At 41.5% G+C, this 17,625-nt stretch overlaps 1 protein-coding gene across 3 annotated transcripts in view; it reads right to left on the bottom strand.

Annotated features, from left to right (window-relative positions):
• The window catches only part of LOC125447837 (mitogen-activated protein kinase kinase kinase kinase 5-like), a 119,403-nt gene that overhangs the window by 82,011 nt on the left and 19,767 nt on the right, over positions 1–17,625 (bottom strand). For all 3 annotated transcript variants that reach the window (XM_048522611.2, XM_048522612.2, XM_048522610.2), the window contains exon 2: positions 6,796–6,853. In XM_048522611.2, the coding sequence (XP_048378568.1) occupies positions 6,796–6,853 (58 nt within the window). The remainder of the gene's footprint in view (positions 1–6,795; positions 6,854–17,625) is intronic.

Consider the following 17,625-nt stretch of genomic DNA (forward strand, 5'->3'; position numbering starts at 1 on the left):
AGCACCTTCTCCTCACAGCCATGCACCAGACTCCAGTCTGCTCATGAACAATGAGCAATCATCCAGTGTTAATATTTTTAATCTTCACGTTAAAACTAATAATTTATTCCTCAATTGGTTAGAAACATTGAAGGTGATTAATGAAGTGAAGAGAGTGAGATACAGTGAATATGCAGAACAAGCTTTTGATTCTGCACTCATGCTGTGTACATTACTTATCTCATCCTCCCCCTCCAAACTCCTTGCTCTTTGACCTACATTATCTCTTGTGTAGAAAGAAGCTTTCCTTATACTTCTTCCATCTCTTCCTCTGAGCTTCAGGGAGTCCCTGGATTTTTAATACATATATATAGATAACTGATGTCCCAGATTTCTAAACAGATTGCCCTCTTAGGCTGCTAAGCTCTAAGTACTAGGCTGTAAGCTCACATCAAGTGTCCATTCTCCAATGCTGACAACTTGTGCTAAAGGAATTCCTCCACCTCACTGTCAGCATCTTGCTGCACCCCTGGAGGTGCAGTGACTGCAGTCTGCTGCACTTGCAAAACCTCAGGCTGGGCTGCAGCCCACCACAGGCCTCTGCCCACATGTGGCGGATGCACACAGAGAAAGTAGGCCTTTATGCTGCCATAGCAACCAGGAAGAAGCCTGACCACATAAAAGCAGTACTGTTTCTCACATGCAAGATTCATTAGCATTGCTTTCTTGTACAGCAAATTTTATCTCAATGGGTGGAGACCTCATCCATTTCTCTGTGGATGAAACTGTGAATATAAGCCATCTAAATTTCCTTCTTGCATAATAATTTCTTTGGGCATTTAACCCTGGACACTGGATTAGACACTGATCTTCAATCTCTGAGATCTAGAATTCTATAACTTACAATATAAAAGGAAGCCATTTGATCAATTAAACCTTTACCTCCTATGGGATGGATATATTCTAACTCCATTTCCCTGTCTTAAACCAGTCTAGCTTATTGGGTGGACATTTCTTACCAGGGCACAGAATTGCATGCAGTACTATAGCCGTGTTTATGCTCGTGCTTCTGACAAAAATGCTCTCATCCTTTTGCTGCATCCACTCAATCCAGTGAACAGCTCTGGCAGCGCTGTTTGTTTCAGTGCTGATCTTTTCAGAAACTTCTCCTTTTTCTTGTCTTGTGGTCCAGCCGGAGCCATTTGGGGATAATCAGGTTTAGAAATGTTTGGATTTAAGGAGGTCATAGTGTAGTGGGCGACTGGTAACGTCATTGGACCAGCAATCCAGAGACCCAGACTAATGCTATATGAAAATGGGTTTGATTCCCCTCTCCAATGGTAGATGTGTAAAATCTGGAATTAAAAGCTAGTTTAATTGTGATTTTGTAATAATTCTTGTAAAAATGCATTTAGTTTACTAATACCCTTTAGGGAAGAAAATCTGCTGTCTTTACCTGGTCTGGTGCACCCATGTCTCCAGACCTAATACAATATGGTTAATGCTTTATTACCCTCTGGAACGGCCTAGAGAGCCAATCAATTCAAGGGAAATGAGTCCTTTCCAGAAACACCACATCTCACGCAAGAATTGAAAGCAAAAATTTGTGAAGGACCTCACCATGGTGGTGGGTACTCAGATGTAGCCAGAGGATTACAGGGAATACAGGGAATGCTCCATTTGCAATTTCTATTTCTCAACATCCTGCAAAAGGTTGATTATTTTGATAGATCTTAACAGGAAGAGTAGGGGAAGATCACTCTGCTCCTCAACCCTGCTGCATCGCTCAGTAAGATCATGGTTGATCTGATTCTGCCTGCTGCCTTGTAAACAATTTCACATGTTTCAGAGATAGTAGAAACTGCACTGGAGAATCTGAGATAACAAGGTGTAGAGCTGGATAAACACAGCAGGCCAAGCAGCCCGAAACGTCAGCTTTCCCGCTCCTACGATGCTGCTTGGCCTACTGTGTACATCCAACTCTACACCTTGTTATCTCTTAAACAATTTCAAATGATCCAACCTGTGAGGCAGGAGTTTTACAGTTTTACTCTTCAAGTAATCCAAAGTTCATTTGAAATCCAATGGGTTTCTGGTGGATGTGTTTTAGCACCTTTTTTCACTCTACCTCCATTTTCCCACCCACATTTGGAAATTCTGGAAGACCGTAAAACAGTCCTACCTTGTTGGAATAATATTTGACAGGCTGGATATAGGTGTTAATTATAACATTCTTATAGGGAGAACAGCATGAAGATACAGAAATAAGAAACTCAATAGACTGTAGCTCACACTACAAATCTTTTTATTCCCTACACAGTCTCACAAGGGGATGAGTCTTTGGTTTTAATATTCATTTCACATCTCCTTATCCCCTTCTTAAGAAATGACAGGCATGAATTTCTGTTCTCAAGTCTTACCAAAGAGCATGAAATCCCTTGAGACACAACTGAATTGCCTTGTGTAACAGCAACAAATTGCATTTATCCAGCAGCAGGTGCAGAGGTGGGGGCCCAAATCAGCTGGATCAAAATGAGCTGGATCTGAATGAACTACATTTCTGACTCGGAACAAAATCGCCATTCCTTCACTACCACTGGGTCAAATCCTGAAATTCCCTTCCTTACAGCATGTGGCTATAGCTGCACCTTCAAGAAGGCAGGCCACCACCATCTTCTCAAAGGCAATTAGGGATGAACAGCAAATGCTGATCTTGCCATCAACACTCACAAATGAGGGACCAGAATGAACTAGACCAGAAAGGACTGGTTTGTGCTTTCCTGGGAATTTCCAAATTAGGGGAATGTCACTGGAAGATTCCTGGGTTATCCATCCCCGGTGTTTATGCTTCAGTCTAGCTGAGGAAAGCACAGTCTTCTTATTCAAGGAATATTTATATTTTTATGAAGAGATTTACTTTGTTCCAATGATTTTTAGATGTGGACCTACAGTGGTTCATGGCAGCCTGCTAACTATAACCTTCTCGAGGGTAATCTGGATGGACAATGAATGCTGATCCAGACGGGATGTCCTTATGCCATGAACAAATATATTAAAAAGAGGTTCTCATTCTGTCATATCAACAATTGTGATCAGAAATGACAATTAGTGCCCCTCCCTTCCCCTCCCCTCACAGTCCTCAGGCTAACTGACAAGGAGTAGATTCGATACTTTCAAGCTTGTTGAAACCAGTTTCCTTGTGGCTGAGACTTGCAATCACTTATTAACATGAAATACAGGAATCCTTTGGTGGTTTTTTTTGCTGAATTCTGGTGCCCTATTTACCGATAATCTTATCTCATTGTTATACGGCTCCGGAGTAAGGTTTCCTGGAAGTGATTTCTACCTTGCAGTGCACCATCACATGCAAATTGATTAAAGCTTTGAAATTGGGCTCACAAGAAACCACTTCAAAACACAGCCAAATAATTGCTCTAAAGAATATTCACATTGGAGACAATGCTTTGAGTCAGATCATGCTCAGAAGGATGAAGTGTCAGTGGAGGTGAGAGAGAGAGATACATGGCGACTGAGAGATACGCCAAAATATTTTAAAAGGTTCACACAGGCATAGAGAGAGAGAGACACACAGAAGTATACAGACACAAAGAAAAATAGACAGTCACAGAGAGAGAGACAGAGAGAAAGAGACATGAAAACACATGGAACCACACATAGAGATGGACACATGCAAAGACTGATACATTGAAATATACAGAAAAAAGGTTCTGAGAGCAGGAGAGAAACATGTACATAGAGAAAGATCAGACACATACACACAAGGAGTAGCAAAGGTATCACTGAGATAGACACAAAAATACATATTGACAGATGCAACAGAGACAAAGCGGAAAACATAGAATAAGGGAGACTCACAGACAGATAGAAGTGCCAACAGAAAGACAGAGAGAGAGAGAGACAGAATAGCACCTTGCATCTATATAGCACTGTTAAACAGTGAAATATTAATCAGATGGACAGAGACACACACAGAGTCATAGACACGGAGAAACAGTAATGGCTGAAAAGAATGAGAAAAGAGTTGGAGGAAGAGAGAGAGAGAGAAGATAAAGATAACTACAGAGTTATAGATATAAATCATGAAAAACAGACAGAAACACTGTAAAGTGACACTAAACATTGCCTGGATGACAATGAATCATATTTAAGTAAACCTCAAGCCAACCGTTAGTTTGTACAGAATTGGACCAGGGTAAGAATTTGCTGCAATATGTCTCAATTACCTGGAGTTAGAAAAACAGGAATGGAACCAGGTTTGCATTTTTCCTTATTACTGTCCACTGACCGTAGCTGGATGTGGAATTCAGTTAAGGACAAATTTAGGTTGAACTGTGATGTCCTACATGGTAAAATAACCCCTTGACACTTACTGTCTTCACTTAATAACTAAGAATCCTGACTTGGGCAGGAGAACTGAAGTGTGAACTGGTGCCTGTGAAACTCCTATCACAGTCAGAGTGACAGATTTGACTGAGAATTTGAAAATGGCCCAAATATTAAAAAGCACTCAGCTCTAATTCTATAAGAATAATCAATAAAAAATCTTTTAAAATGTCAGCGACATAAAAGGACATAGAGTCAGTGGCATGTGAGATAAACAGGAATCACTGAGACTACATGTTAACCTGATTGTACCTCAAACACTGATCAAAAATGTCCTCCATATACTGCCATCATAATCCAGACACTCTGTAACGAATCCCATATCCAGAGTCATTGTAACCTACACAACGTTACCATATCCTACACACAGTGCTATCACATCCATGTAGAGTGCTATCATATCCCATGTACAATGCGATTGTTCATGGGATACGATAGATTGTACATGGATATGATAACAGCAGTGTGCATGGTAACAAATGCAGAGTGCTGTGTAATCCATACAGTTCTAATGTTTCCCATGCCTTTGTTATCATAACCCACACCCAATGTTTTATCCCACATAATGTACCATTGTGCCCTATCCTCAGGAGTTTCTCAGGGTAATATTCTAGGCCTAACTATCTTCAGCTGCTCCCTCATTGACCTTCCCTCCATCATACATGGGAATGCTCGCTGATAAGTGCACTATGTTCAGCCCCAATCGTAATTCCTCAGATACTAAAGCAGTCCAAATTTAAATGCAACAAGATCTGGTCAATATCTAGGCTTGGGCTGACATGTGGCAGTTAGCATTCACACCACGTATATGCCAGGCTATGACCATCACCGGTAAGAGACAATCTAACCACCACCCCTTGACATTCAATGGTGTTACCATCACTGAATTCCCCCAATACAACATTGTTGGCTTACCATTGACCAGAAACTCAAATGGACTCATCAAATAAACACAATGGCTACAATAGCAGTCAGAGGCTAGGAATACTGAGGTGAGAAACACACCTCCTGACTCCCCAAAGCCTGTCCATCATCTACAAGGCACAAGTCAGGAGTGTGATGGAATTCTCCCTACTTGCCTGGATGGGTGCAGCTCAAACAACACTTGAGAAGTTTGACACCATCCAGGCCAAAGCAGCCCACTTGATTAGCACCACATCCACAAGCATCCATTTCCTCCACCACTGACACTCAGTAGCAGCAGCATATACCATCTTGGTTCTGCACTGCTGAAGTTCACCCAAGATCCTCAGACAGCACTTTCCACACTACTTCCATCTAGAAGGACAAGGGCAGAAAATACATGGGGATACCTCCATCTGCAAGTTTCCCTCCAGGCCACTCACCATCCTGAGCTGGAAATATATCACCGCTCCTTCACTATGGCTGGGTCAAAATCCTGAAATTCTCTCCCTAACAGCATTGTGTGTCAACCCACAACAGCGGGGTTCAAGAAGGCAGCTCACTACCACTTTCTCCATAGCAACTAGGGACAGTGAAATGCTGCCCAACCAGTAACAAATGAATAAAAAGAATCCACTGTATTATCAGGTTTCACATACAGTGTAATCATATTCCGTACATTGTGTCGTTGTATCCCATAGCATAGTCCTCATTATAACCCACACACATCTGTCACACGAACAGTGGGAGAGATATTACGGAGCTTACAACAGCAGGAAACATGGAGTGTGGGATATCTTAGTTAGATGGGATATGAAGTTTGAGGTTCCTGATTGTGGTATGAAATGTAGAGGTGTATTTATGGCATGTTGAGTATTTTGCCAGCCTATGGTAGGCTTGTACTTAGATATATTTGCATGCTATGAATATGCATTTGCACAAAACAGCTTTTCTTATAGCCCTACCCACCAGTCGATCAGAATCTTGTGGTACCCGGTTCATGATTTCTAAAAGATGGTGCACACCAGTCAGCGTTGTGCAGCTTAATGAAAAGTCGCAATTTTTTTTAACAGCATAAAAGGGCAGAGCAGAAAAACGGAAGGTTGAGACCAAACAGAGTGAGTCAGTGGCTAGGGGATTTGTGGAGAGAAATGATTAAAATCAAGGATATGGGCGAGGCCAGAATTGGAAGAGTGCAGATATTTCGAGGGTTGTAAAGATGGAGCAGGTTATAGAGATATGGAAGAATAAAACCACAGGGGGATTTTAAAACAAGGATGAAAATTTAAAATCAGAACAATCTGGGATCAGGAGTCAAATTAGGTCAGCGATCATGGAATGTTAGGTGCAAGTTGATGTTCAGCCGAACGGGATAAATCAATAGACACTCTGCTGATTGGGAAATTGAGCTATTCCCTGAGCCCACAGGTTTGTCATTTGTGGGAAAATCTACTGGTTTCCGTCTGAGACAAAGAAATGTTGTGTCAATTTTTGAGTCAAAATTCTTACCAGGTTCCATTTTGATGAGCTTTACTGCAGCCAGATTCCCCGTCTGTTTGTGTCTTGCCTAAAGATAAACACAAGGATTTTATTAAAAGGTTTCCATCTCACAAGACTTGTGAAAGAATATAATATTAACAGACTCAGATGCACTCCAGCACCTCAAATGATCTAGAAAAATATCACAGTAAGCACATTGGTGGGAGAGTAAAACGTACAGGGAGCTCTGTATCTATCCTGTGCTCCATCTGCCAGAGGATATTTGATGGGACAGTTTACAGAGTTTTACATTGCATCAAGTTCAGTGTCAATGCTATAGAAATTGTTTATTTCATGATTGAAACCAATAGAGTTCATTCATTGTTCCACTCCATATGTAGACTGGTGTGGTTGTCAGACTGATGTGTGAACTTGCAAACCGACAGCTAAAGGTTAAGCTAATGTCTGTGGGGCAACACTTTACTGAGAATGAGTCACCAATGACTTGAGCATTACTCAGACTCAATAACTGGGATGCATGGGTCCACGCACCTGTGTGCACACAACAGAGGGAGAGTTGATATTCAGTTTGTAGCAGCCTAATAGATTGATGACCTGCAATGCCATTGCCCAGTACTCCTCATCATAATATTGGAATGACTGTTCCAGTTCTAGGAAGATCCCACTCTTAAGCTACCGCATCTCCTTGGCATGGAGCCATGGACCATCCCAAAAATCTCTAAGTCAGAAGATTCAACACTCATTCTAGAGACTTGAGCACAAACTTGATGCTGGAACTCCAGTACTGCAGGGAATACAAGACTGTTAGGAGGGTATTGTCTTTCAGAAGTGATGTTAAACTGAGTACCCATCTGCCTTCTTGGAGTAGACATAAGAAATCCTGAGGGAAAATTCTGAGAAAAACAGCAGTTTTCTTTGGTGTCTTGGCCAATGTTCATCCATCAACCAAGATCATAGTAAAAACCGAAAGAACAGCGGATGTTGTAAATCAGGAACAAAAACAAAGTCGCTGGTAAAGCTCAGCAGGTCTGGCAGCATCTGTGAAGAAAAAACAGAGTTAACGTTTCGAGTCCGGTGACCCTTCCTCAGAAGAGGAAGTTCTGAGCCAGGGTCACCGGACCCAAAACAGTAACTCTGTTCTTTGCTTCACAGATGCTGCCAGCCCTGCTGAGCTTTTCCAGCGACTTTGTTCTTGTCACAGTAACAATTACCTAGTTATTATCACATTGCTGTTTGTGGGATTTTACTGTGCGAAGGTTCAGTTGCATTTTACTACAAGACAACGGTGACTCAACCTCAAAAGTATTTATTGGCCAAAAGCAGTCTCGGATTCTGCGAAGATTGTGAAAGTTTCTTTCTTTCAGATTTGGACAGTGAACTCAAGGTGCAGTCTGACCACAGAAGTTAAAGTTTTTGCTCATGGTGCCTTCTAACATGCCTCCTATTATTTTGACTTTGTTGTTCAATGGATGTTGCCACCCCCTTTATGGCTTGTTCCATTCTGTATAACACAACATACTAGTTATGGCATCCTAAACTTTCCAGGACCCTGATTTGGAACTCGCATTTGGCCTATTGCATGTGCACATGCATGAGGAGGTATCTAACAGGTAGTGTAATTTTGGTGGTGGCTGCTCACAGTGTATGGCATGCATTTTCAGGCAGTTTTCAAAGCTTAGGTTGACAAATGTCCCTCAAGCCTGACTACACAATGATACATTTATAGGTCCCACCTCAGCCACACTGTCAGTCTGGACTGTATGCCAATCTGGAGGCTGGCAGTCTGAACCATGCACCAGACGAGACATGGTCCCAGTCTGAAAAATGACCACAGCGTGGGTATGAAATCAGAAATGAACTTTTAACAATGTTAACAGCAGTGAAAACGAGTTTTAAACTGATGCACTTTTGCAACAGGCCAATGATTTCAAACTCTCCTTTTAGTAGATGTTGGGTAATAGTCTAGCAATCTAGCCCCCTAACTAGACATCAGACATCAACCCACTCAGTTCAAACTGCAGCAGTGGAACTGTTGCTGAATGCTCCCTTCCAACAACCAGCTTCCATTACAACAATAAACAAGTAAACAGGAAGTTACATACTAAACCAGCTCATAACAGGAACCAACATTGTTCACAGCAATATACCATGATGGGATCATTGTCATCAGTTGCGGTCATCAGTGGCAAAGAAACTGGTCAGTGAAGTCCAACGTATCATAACTAATTCAGGATAGGAGGCAAGATATTGCCTTTTCACGGCACCTTTCACAACCACAGGACGTCCCAAAGCGCTTTACAAACAAATAGGTACTTTTTAAAATGTATTAACTGTAACATTGGAAACCATGGCATTTGTACACAGCAAGATCTCTCAAATACCAATGCAATACTGATCAGCTATGCTTTCTTTTGGTGACAGGCAAAGTAAGATTGCTGGACAGGACACTGAAGTGGATACACTTGTGGTTTTTTTATTAGAATCCTCCAGTTATTAGAGCTAACAATGTTCAAGCTATCAGATTTGTGAAAAGTTTATGTCAGCCAATTTGGAAATGACTCATCGAATTGTATCCACAGTCCAAGTTAAGGAAATGGTCAGGAGACAGTTAGGTAGAATCGTAAGGAGTTGAGATGGGTTGACCTGAGTCTAGTGTTGGGAAACAGGTGAAAACTTTGTGTACCCTGTGTTTTGGAGATCATTTTGTTTTAAACATTTAAATGGCTTAATATGTTGGTTTTTTTTGTGTAATAAACTTGTGGCCAGTTGTCTAAAAACCCAGCCTTATGGTGAATATGTCTCAGTGACAAACCATTACATTAACCAGCTAAACAAAAATAATGACCGATCAAGCCAGATTTCATTTTGGGATCTGACTTGTCCCGTAGTACCTTCAACTTTGTTCATAACAAAAGTCTCAATCAAATCACCCCTGAACTTTATATGCTGCAGGGAAAACAAACCTAATTTATATGATCCCACCTCATGATCTAACCATTGAATTAGAATTAGCTTTTTATTGTCGCATGTGCTCAAATGAGTACAGCGTGCAAGTCACCACTAATGGCGCCGTCTTAGGTACAGAAGTCCCTAAGTATAGCTTTTTCAGTTACAGATCATGGAAAAATAGAGAAGTTAAACAAAGTCCAGTACTGCAGATTTTTAGGAATAAATTATAAAATGGGAAAAAAAGGTATAGAGAAACAATCTTCCAACCCAGTCCATGTTGACATCTATCCTCCCCCAGACAATTATGTCCACACGAGATCATGCCAGGCTGAGAGACCACCACATACTGCCTGAAGATCCCCACAGTTGGTCTAGAGTCCGTTATATATTTAATAGCACAGCACTTGCTAAATAGTGACAGGATTGGGGCAAAGTCAGCGTGGACTTATGAAAAGGAAACCATGTTTTATAAATCTACTTCGACTTTTCAACAACATAACTAGTAGAGTGATTATGGGGAATCAGCAGAGGTGGTTTACTTGGACTTTTAGAAAGTTTTTGGTAAGACTCCACATGAGAGATTAGCATGTAAAATTAAATTGTATGGGATTGAGGCTAGTGTACTAACATGGATCAACAACTGGTTGGAGAATTAGAGACAGGAAACAAAAAGTAGGAATAAACAAGTGGTAGCCAGTAATGCAGAGACAAGTGCTTGGACCCAAGCTATTCACAACATATATTAATGATTTAGATGAGGGAATTAAATATAATATGTCTAATTTTGCAAATAACACAAAACTAATTGTGAGGGTATATCGTAAGGAGGATGCAGAGATACTTCATTGTGATTTGGACAAGTTGAGTGAGTGGTGGAATGCATGGCAGTTGAAATATAATGTGGATAACATGAGATTGATAGCAAAAACAGGAAGACAGATTATTATCTGAATGGCAGTAGATTGGGAAAGGGTGAGGTGCAACGAAGGTTAGGTGTCCTAGTACGCCAGTAAACATTCAAGTTGAGCAGGCAGTGAAGAATGTTATGTTGGTCTTCACTGCGAGAAGATTGGAATACTGGATTAGGATATCTTGCTGCAATTGCACAGGGCCTTGGTGAGACCATACCTGGAGTACTGTGTGCAGTCTCTATCCAAGGAAAAATGTTCTGGCTATGGAAGAAGTGCAACAAAGGTTTACCAGACTGATGAAGAGTGACTGGATCAGTTAGGTTTATAATAAATGGAGTTCAGAAGAATGAGGGTGGGTTTTCCCAGAAATATACAAAATTCTAACAGGGCTGCAGAGGATAAATGCAGGAAGGCTGTTCTTGATGACTGGGGAGTCAAGAACCAAGAATCACAGTCTACTATCTCTCTCCATCACAGTCTAAACATATGGGTTAGGTTTTTTTAGGACTGAGATGAGGAGAAATTTCTTCACCCAGGAAGTGGTGAGCTTGTGGAATTTCCTGCCGTAGAGAGAGGTTGAGGTCAAAACATTGAATTTTTTCAAGAAGGATATAGTTCTTAGAACTAAAGGGGTCAAAGTAAATGGGGTTAAAGTGGGAACAGGGTATTGAGTGGGATGATCATACTGAATGGAGCAGCGGGCTCAAAACACCAAATGGCCTACTGCTGCTCCTTTTTTCAATGTTTCAATGACCTGGTTATCTTTACTGTAACCTTCCAAGCACATTTTTTCGAAGGTGCGGTGCCAAGAACTGTATATAGTATTCCAGATCTTATCAGAGATTTTTTTCTATTGCTGCAAAAAGACTTCCTTCCCTTATGTTCTCATCCTTTCAACAACTCATCCAAAAGACAGCACAACTTTAATACCATATTTGAAGTGATAGGATAGATTTATGAGCTTAAGTCTCTGGAGTAACTTGAAGGCTTGAAGCCCCAATCTTCTGATTCAGGACTTAGAAAAATAAAAGTAAATGGAAAATAAACTTCTGAAGCATTTTATATGTTTCACAGCCTATCAACCTTATGAATATTATCCATGTTCTAGTGCAGGGAAATCAGAACAAAATCTAATTCTGAACTACACTGACAGTGTATTTGAGATGTGTGCTTGCATTATTGGCTGTTCTTTTAAGAAAGAGGAACTCACAGAAATGGGAAAGGCCCAAAAACCCAAACCAAATTTGTCACCACTTCATCACTAGGTCTGCAAGCATGATACCTAGAATCCTGTCACCCTTCAGTTTAATTCTCCATGTGCTCCCATTCTGAATTTTCTGTCATTTGTCTACTGTAATGTTCCAGTGGGATACTAGGGAGGAAGTAGCCCTGAGAGTCCTCAATATTGATACTGGGGTCAAAGATGGGCAAGGAAATCTGTTGCTGATTATCATGCTGCTTGACATGCGAGTAGTCTATTTTTGTGGCTTCACCAGGTTGACACCTCATTTTCAGGCTTGCCTGATGGTACTCTTGCCATGCCCTCTTGTATTCTTCATTGAACTAGCTTGATGGTCATGGAAGAGTCGAGGAATGTGCAAGGCCAGGATGTTGAAAATTCTATTAGAGTAGAATTTTGCTACTGCTTATGGATGCCCAGTCTTGAGTTGTTAGTTGTGTTCGAAACAGTGGTAATGCCACACAAGAGGGAGGATAGCCAAGTGCCAAGGAATCATGTTGAACACCACTTAGTGTAGGCACTGAGGGTGGCAAGGGCATATAAAATGTGTTCTGGATGGGTGAGTAAAATGTCCATCACCAAGGGTAGCTTTACAGCATCAGTAATGACTAAACCATTGAGTCTTAAAAGACATAGTTGACATAGATACACCTGATCATGACAGCATTGGTAAAATTGACTGGTGCACAGTCCTTGTGAAGATGAAGTCTAGTCTTTGCATTAAGGTTATCTTCCCCCTTATGTGGCATTACCACTGTTTTGAACAAAACTAACAACTTTAGACTGGGCATCCATAACATGCTGTGGGCCATCAGCAATCGAAGAATTCTAATCTAACACAATCTTCAACCTCCTGGCCTTGCATATTCCTTCATTCTACCATGACTATAAAGCTAGTTCAATGAAAAAAAAGACAGCATGACAGGAGTACCATCAGGCATACCTGAAAATGAGGTGTCAACCTGATGAAGCTACAAAAGTAGACTACTCACATGCCAAGCAGCATAAGCAGCAGATCATAGACAAGGCTAAACAATTTCACAACCTGTGGATCAGATCTCAGCTCCAGGGACCTGGGTTCAATTCCAGCCTCAGGTAACTGTCTGTGCGGAGTTTGCACATTCTCCCCGTGTCTGCGTGGGTTTCCTCCGGGTGCTCCGGTTTCCTCCCACAGTCCAAAGATGTGCATGCTAGGTGGATTGGCCATGCTAAATTACCCGTAGTGTTCAGGGGTGTGTAGGTTATAGGGGGATGGGTCTGGGTGGGATGCTGCAATGGGTGGTGTGGACTTGTTCGGCTGAAGGGCCTGTTTCCACACTGTAGGGAATCTAATCTAATTTAATCTGCAGCACTGCCACATTCAGTTGTGAATGGTGGTAAACAATTATACAATTCATTGGAGGAATAGGTTGCACAAATATCCCCTACATAATGGAGGGGCCTAGCATGTTAGTTCAAAAGGGAAGACTGACATATTTGCAACAATTTTCAGCCACAATCACCAATTGGATGATCCATCTCAGCCTCCTCCAGAGATCCCCAGCATCGCAGTCTTCCACCAGTTCAATTCACTCTCCATTATAGCCTTGGTTCAAATAGACAATAGAGCTGAATTCCAGAGGTGAGGTGCTAATGACTGCCTTTGATATCAATGCCATATTTGACTGAATGTGGCATTAAGGAGTCCTCACAAAATTAAAGTAAATTGGAATCAGGAAGAAAACACTCTGCTGGTTGGAGTCACAACTAGCACAGTAGGAGATAGTTGTGGTTATTAGAGTTTAATCATCTTAGATCTAGGACATCTCTGCAGGAGTTCTTCAGAGTAATGTCATAGGCTCAACTACCTTCAACTGCTTCATTAAAGACCTTCCCTGCATCATAAGGTCAGAAGTGGTGATGTTCACCGATAATAGCACAATGTTCAACACCATTCATGAGTCCTTACTTACTATCATTTGGTCCAGAGCTAATACACTGGATGAAATGTTAGATCAATTAGAAAATTATATTAGAATAGGAGATCATCATGAAGGGAATAGGTGGATTGAAATATGTACTGAGAGATTATTGGCTAAGAATCGAAAGGAGAACACCGGGTTAGGGGAGAGGAGTGAAAATAAGACCAGTAAGACTTACTCAGGCAGTCCATGTACTAATGCATCAAGGCCTGAATAATATCCAGATTTGAGCTGACAAATAGCAAATAATACTCATGCCATACAAGCGTCAGGCAATTCTAATCATTACTCAGAGAGATTCTAATCATTAATCCTTGATTTTTAGTAGCAATACCATCACTGAATACCGTATCAATATCCTGAGGGTTATTGTTAACCAGAAACTAAACTAGACTTAAACTGAATTTGCTGAAAACTGCCATCTGTGTTGCAGGTGACCTCACAGGATGCCGAGCTGGGTCATCCAATTAGCACTTCTCTCCAAAGATGATTGTTGACACTTCAACCTTATGTTTGCACTCACATTCTGGGCTCCTTCATCACTCAGGATTTTTTTTAATACTTCAATGAGATATGGCATCAGTGGCAATACCAGTATTTGTGGCCAGTCCCTAACTGCCCAAGAACTGAGTGGATTGCTGGACAATTTCAATGAGCATTTAATAGTTAACAACATGGCTAAGGGTTTGGAGGCGCGTACAGACCAGACAAGATAGATATAGATTTCCTTCTCTAAAGACATTCATGAACAAGAGGGGTCTTAACAACAATCAATGTTAGTTTCCTAGTTACCATCGCTGAGACGAGGTTTCAATTCCAGATATATTAATGGAATTTAAATTCCACTAGCTGCCATGTTGGGACTTGAACCATGTCCCCAGACAATTGGACTGGGCCTCTGAATTATTAGTCTGGTGACATTACCAGTACAGTATCGTATGTTAATGGAGTTTTCCTCCATTAATTGTTTGAGCAACAACTATTATTTATTTTTGGATGTGGAAGGAATTGTTATAGGATCACTTAACTCTGTCTATTTCTGCTATTTAGCTTCACCAGATGGATACTTCTTTTATTTCAGTATGTCATATATGCTGTCTTCCATACGTCCTTGAACCAGGGCTTGTAATGGTGGAGTGAGGGTTATGCAAGCCATGAGGTTTAACACAGAGGAATAAAATTCTGCTGAAGGTCCACTTGTGGTATTGGGCTGTTAGACCTCTCTTGGTGGGAGCAAGACTGTACATGAAAATCCAGGGCCTATCTGCCATTAAATGGAGTTCTGATTTTGATGCGATACTGAATGGTTTCAGAGTGAAGCATTATGCTGAACAATAATGCTGTGCTTTGGGCCTAGCAAATTTGCACTATCCTCTCTGTTGGCTTTATGCAAATAACACTTCCTGTTCATGCAGTGCACAAGTGCAATGCATGGGCTGCAGATATAGCAGCATTTCCAATCTGACAAAACAACAGTGATTGACCGAGGGAAAACCACCCCACTAACAGCACAGAGCAACAGCTGAGAGTATCCCATCTATGCCAGAAAGTTCAGCTGATGTAGGGAAAGTGATATTCCAATTGGGCAGGAGCTACGGTTCAAAAAGAAAGCTAGCATTTTCACTAGTATAGATTTACATTTAAAAATCTATTTACCAGTTTTCAGGAGCAAGAAAGGTTCCACAAAGAAAGTAATCCCTTAAACACATACCTCTCAACTCCAACCACCCACTTTCTCTCTGTCCTAAACATCATCTAACCCACCTTGTATGCATACCTTTCAAGCCCTGAACTTTAATCTGTACCCCTCAACTCCACCCTTTCCTTTTTCAGTATTTTGTTCTCATGTCCTTCACCTCCTTAGTAATTCATTCTCTGGCATGGTTGTCACTCTGAGAAAAGAGTAATTTGCAAGAATAGAGGAACAACAAGACGTCATTTCGTTCCATCAGTCAGTGAGATGATCGTTATTCTGTAATTTTACTCCACATAGCCAACTTTGCACCATATTCCTTAATACTTTTAGTGAACAAAAATCTCTCAACTTCAGTTTTCACATTAACAATTTGCCTTGCATTAACTGGCATGTGTGAAGAGACTTCCAATTTCTACCACCTTTTTTCTGATTTCTGTGCTTCTGAGATGCCAAGTTCCATGTCCACTGACCCTAGGTACCCAACCTGTGGAAATAGTCTCTGTCTGTTTATGAAGGCAAGTAGATGACAGAGAAGGGAATACAGTTGACAGACATAATGTTGCCTGCCACTTCAACAAACCACTTTGTTCCCTTGCCAACATCTGTGTCTCAAACTTCCAACAAATCCACACCTCATTTTGCACTTGGAAATCCTACAGCCTTCTGGACTGAATATTGAGTTCAACAGTCTTAGGGTTTGAGGGCACCTTCTCCCATGTCCTTATCCCTACCCCTACACACCAAGTGGTGTTATCACATGGTCTGCTCATGCACACAGCCCATTGTTAGCACTCAGGAGATAATGGGAACTGCAGATGCTGCAGAATCCGAGATAACAAAGTGTGGAGCTGGATGAACTCAGCAGGCCAAGCAGCATCTCAGGAGCACAAAAGCTGACGTTTCGGGCCTAGACCCTTCATCAGAAAAGCATTGTTAGCACTAATTGTCCCCATTAATAGCTATTTATTCTCCCAGGCTGACTGTTATCCACTCCTTTGTCTGTCCAACTGTTCTTTTCTCTCTCTTTGGTCTCTATCCCCATCTATCATTTACCCCTTACACCTCTCCCCATCCTATCTTCCACGTTAAAAACAACTTTTTCCTAGCTACCGTTAGTTCTGAGGAAGGGTCATTGGACCCAAAATATTAACTTTGGTGTATCTCCACAGATTCTGCCAGACCTGCTGAGCTTTTCAACTAATTTGTTTTATTTTGTTTCTGATTTCCAGCATCCACAGTTCTTTTGGTTGTTGTACGGTTGACAGAGATGGGCAGAAGAAGACAAGCTAATTCTGAAGTAGAATATAAATACCATATCGACTGTTTGGACCAGTTGAGATGTTTCTGTGCAATATGTCCAATGTAATCCTATCCACTTTAATCCACTCTCCTTAATATCTCAAAAAGTAGTCAATTTCTCTTAATATCCTCTATTATGAACACAATCCTAATTTGTGTACTCTTCCCAGATAATTTAACTCTTAGAGTGTCAGTGTTCAAAATTTAGGGATCAAAGAGAACAGCTCCAGAATTGATTTAGAGCAGCCAATGCTCAGCGGACATTAGAGAAGACCCACCTTCTCCGGAGGTGTTTAGTAAAAACTGGGAACACACTAATTAGAAACTGTCAAGACTTAATAGGAACTGCAGATGCTGGAGAATCCAACTTAACAAGGTGTAGAGCTGGATGAACACAGCAGGACAAGCAGCATCTTAGGAGGAGGAGAGGTGATGTTTCGGGCCTAGACCCTTCATCAGAAATGGGGGAGGGGAAGGGGTTTCTGAAATGAACAGGGAAAGGTGGGGGGAGGCAGATCAAAGATGGGTAGAGGAGAAGATAGGTGGAGAGGTGACAGACAGGTCACAGAGGCATGGATGGAGCCAGTAAAGGGGAGTGTAGGTGGGGAGGTCAGGGAGGAGATAGGTCAGTCCAGGGAGGACGGACAGCTCAAGGGGGCAGGATGAGGCTAGTAGGTAGGAAATGGGGGTGTGGCTTGAGGTGGGAGGAGGGGATAGGTGAGAGGAAGGACAGGTTAGGGAGGCGGGGACGAGCTGGGCTGGTTTTGGGATGTGGTAGGAGGG

Source organism: Stegostoma tigrinum, chromosome 39 (genome assembly GCF_030684315.1).
Source record: "Stegostoma tigrinum isolate sSteTig4 chromosome 39, sSteTig4.hap1, whole genome shotgun sequence".
Classification (NCBI taxonomy): Eukaryota; Metazoa; Chordata; class Chondrichthyes; order Orectolobiformes; family Stegostomatidae; genus Stegostoma; species Stegostoma tigrinum.